This window comes from Pteropus medius, unplaced genomic scaffold (genome assembly GCF_902729225.1).
Source record: "Pteropus medius unplaced genomic scaffold, Ma_sr-lr_union100, whole genome shotgun sequence".
Lineage (NCBI taxonomy): Eukaryota > Metazoa > Chordata > Mammalia > Chiroptera > Pteropodidae > Pteropus > Pteropus medius.
In genome coordinates this window covers 1-2,282 of record NW_024350993.1, presented here as the reverse complement: position 1 = coordinate 2,282, position 2,282 = coordinate 1, and the positions used below count along the sequence as shown (strand labels likewise).

Genomic DNA, 2,282 nt, shown 5'->3' with positions numbered 1-2,282 from the left:
TCTGTGATTACATGTTTATTGGGCACAGCAAAAATCAAAGCAAAGGAAAAGGGAAATTGCTCTGGATCCATATAACTAGTGTGAGTAGAGACTGCTGTAGACTCCTGGGGTGAGAGTGGTGCAGACCAGAACAGTCTTAGGGAGATAAAGCCACCCTCACACCACCTATGTATGCTCAGTGTAAGCACAGAATGGGGAGTCAAGGAGACTGAGCCATCTTCATCAAAAGATAGAAGGAATAGTCCAATTGTGAGCACACTATTATGAATGTCACTCAGATTTATCTGGGGGAGAGGAGTGAGAAAGAAGGTCTAAGAAAAGCCATAAAGGGCTGTTTGGATCCCTAAGCAGCACCGGGGAAATTACAACACCTGGATTATGTATAACTCCAAAGCAGAAAGGGGGCATTCGCTACATTTCAAAAATGGGAATTCGGACCACTGAAGGTTCCAGAGAAATCTGTGGGTCTTTGTCACCTTTAGGACTCTCCAACATATCAGCAGTGGTGGGGACCAGTAGAAGTAAAATCGAGCAGAAAGGGAAGGAATGCCTAGAAGTCATGGCATTATTCAGGGAAGGGAGACATGGTATATGTATAGAAAGGTGTTACCTACCTGGCAGTCAACTGTATTTGCTGGTAAGCATACCCCTTGGGCCCTTTCTAAATACGAAGGGCATCTAAACAAATGAAGCCTTGCATGTGTTGATAGAGCCAGCCAGAGTTTAGTCATTATCTCATTTAATTCCCACAGTAGCCCTGTAGGCATGTATTATGTTCATTTTATAGATGAATTGACTGACTTTAAAGAAACATATTTGTAATAATTACCAGGCTTGTGCTTCTAAATAAGAGACCTGCAGGTAATATAAAATTTAGGTCTTTAAATTGTGCCTCAAGTATTTGTCTCCATTCCCTTTATAAGCTGATTGGCAAAGTACTTTGCTTACTTTTTTTCTGATACACACACACACACACACATCACACACACATTAATAATAATACACACAAATACATGTGTATTCATTTTGGAAAAAAATAGAAAAAAGGTAAAAAAACACATTCTGATTTATTAATATATAATACGCATGCTTTTAAATGAGATAGTATATCTATAGACTGCATTTAAAACTGCTTTATTAACTTTATATTTGTTAAACATCTTTCCATGCAAGTTGATGAAACTCCTCTGCTGACAGAAAAAGTTACAAACTAAGTCAAAATGAAACCTCCGATCAGAAAAATGACAGGACATCAAGGTTCATAGAAATAAGTACATCAAGAAAATGCAAGTTTAGGAAGCAGGGGGTTTATGGTTATTAACCTCAGCATTCAAGGCATAAGGCAAAACTCATCATGATGGTCATGGTGTGGGGGATCTCCTATAAGAATACGCAGACTATACCTCAACTGAAGCTCTCTAATTTTCCTCCTTAGCTCTCTCATCTCTTCCATGAACCGTTCCATATCATCTGCATCTCCATCTATCATGTCAATGTTATTGACAAGCCTATTGGGTATATCCTCTCTAAAATCCTGGGCAGGTGGAGCCCAAACCCCTCTAAAATTTCCTCTGGGCTCCTGGCCTTCATCACCTCCCAAAGGGTGGGCATCTTCTTCATTCTGCACTGGAGCCTGCTCTCCTCCTTTGATTTCCTGAGGGACATTTTCCATGTTGACTTTCTTTTCTGCTTTTACTTCCTAAGAGATAAAAAGCAAGAAGAGGGATTAAATTGTAACAAGATTCAGAGCTCTGTAGGCAAAGGTTTTCCCATCTGACAGACTTTGTGCGCCCCCTAGGGGAAGTTTCAGATCCAGCTCTGCCCCAAACCCCACCATTTTCCCAGAAAAATCTTTCTCTAAGCCACATCTCACATCAAAACCTAGGCCGAGGGATCCGGACAAGCCCTCCAGAGGTTGCCACTTTACTCCTTTCTTCGCTCACCAGTCATAGGCCCATTTTTCTAAAGACTTGGCTAGGTTTCTCATGAACTTGACTCAGGCAAGGAGGGCTGAGTCCCCCATATTCTGGTCTGATCCCTGATATCCCTACACCACAGGGCCCCAGGTACCCCCCTACCTGCAGAGATCAGAAGTAGTCTTCGTCTCTTAGCTTTGAAATCTGCGGCACGAACGGCCCTAAAGACCTGCAGACAGAAATATGACAATGGCTAGGGCTGATCCCTTAATTAAAGGACCAGTATGGGGGTGGGGCACCAGGTCCATTGTTTAAGACTCCGCTAGTCAAATACTGCCACCATCTCTTTCTCCTCCATCCGGTCTC

General features: G+C 42.3%; 1 protein-coding gene across 1 annotated transcript; it reads right to left on the bottom strand.

Moving 5' to 3' along the window:
- Nucleotides 1–1,126: 1,126 nt before the first annotated feature.
- On the bottom strand, nt 1,127–2,247 carry BEX5 (brain expressed X-linked 5). The gene is made up of 2 exons (XM_039842439.1): nt 2,079–2,247; nt 1,127–1,699 (listed from the first exon to the last, which is right to left on the bottom strand). The coding sequence occupies exon 2, from the start codon at nt 1,670–1,672 to the stop codon at nt 1,331–1,333; it is 342 nt and encodes a 113-aa protein (XP_039698373.1). The 5' UTR covers nt 1,673–1,699; nt 2,079–2,247; the 3' UTR covers nt 1,127–1,330.
- Between the last annotated feature and the right edge of the window lie 35 nt (nt 2,248–2,282).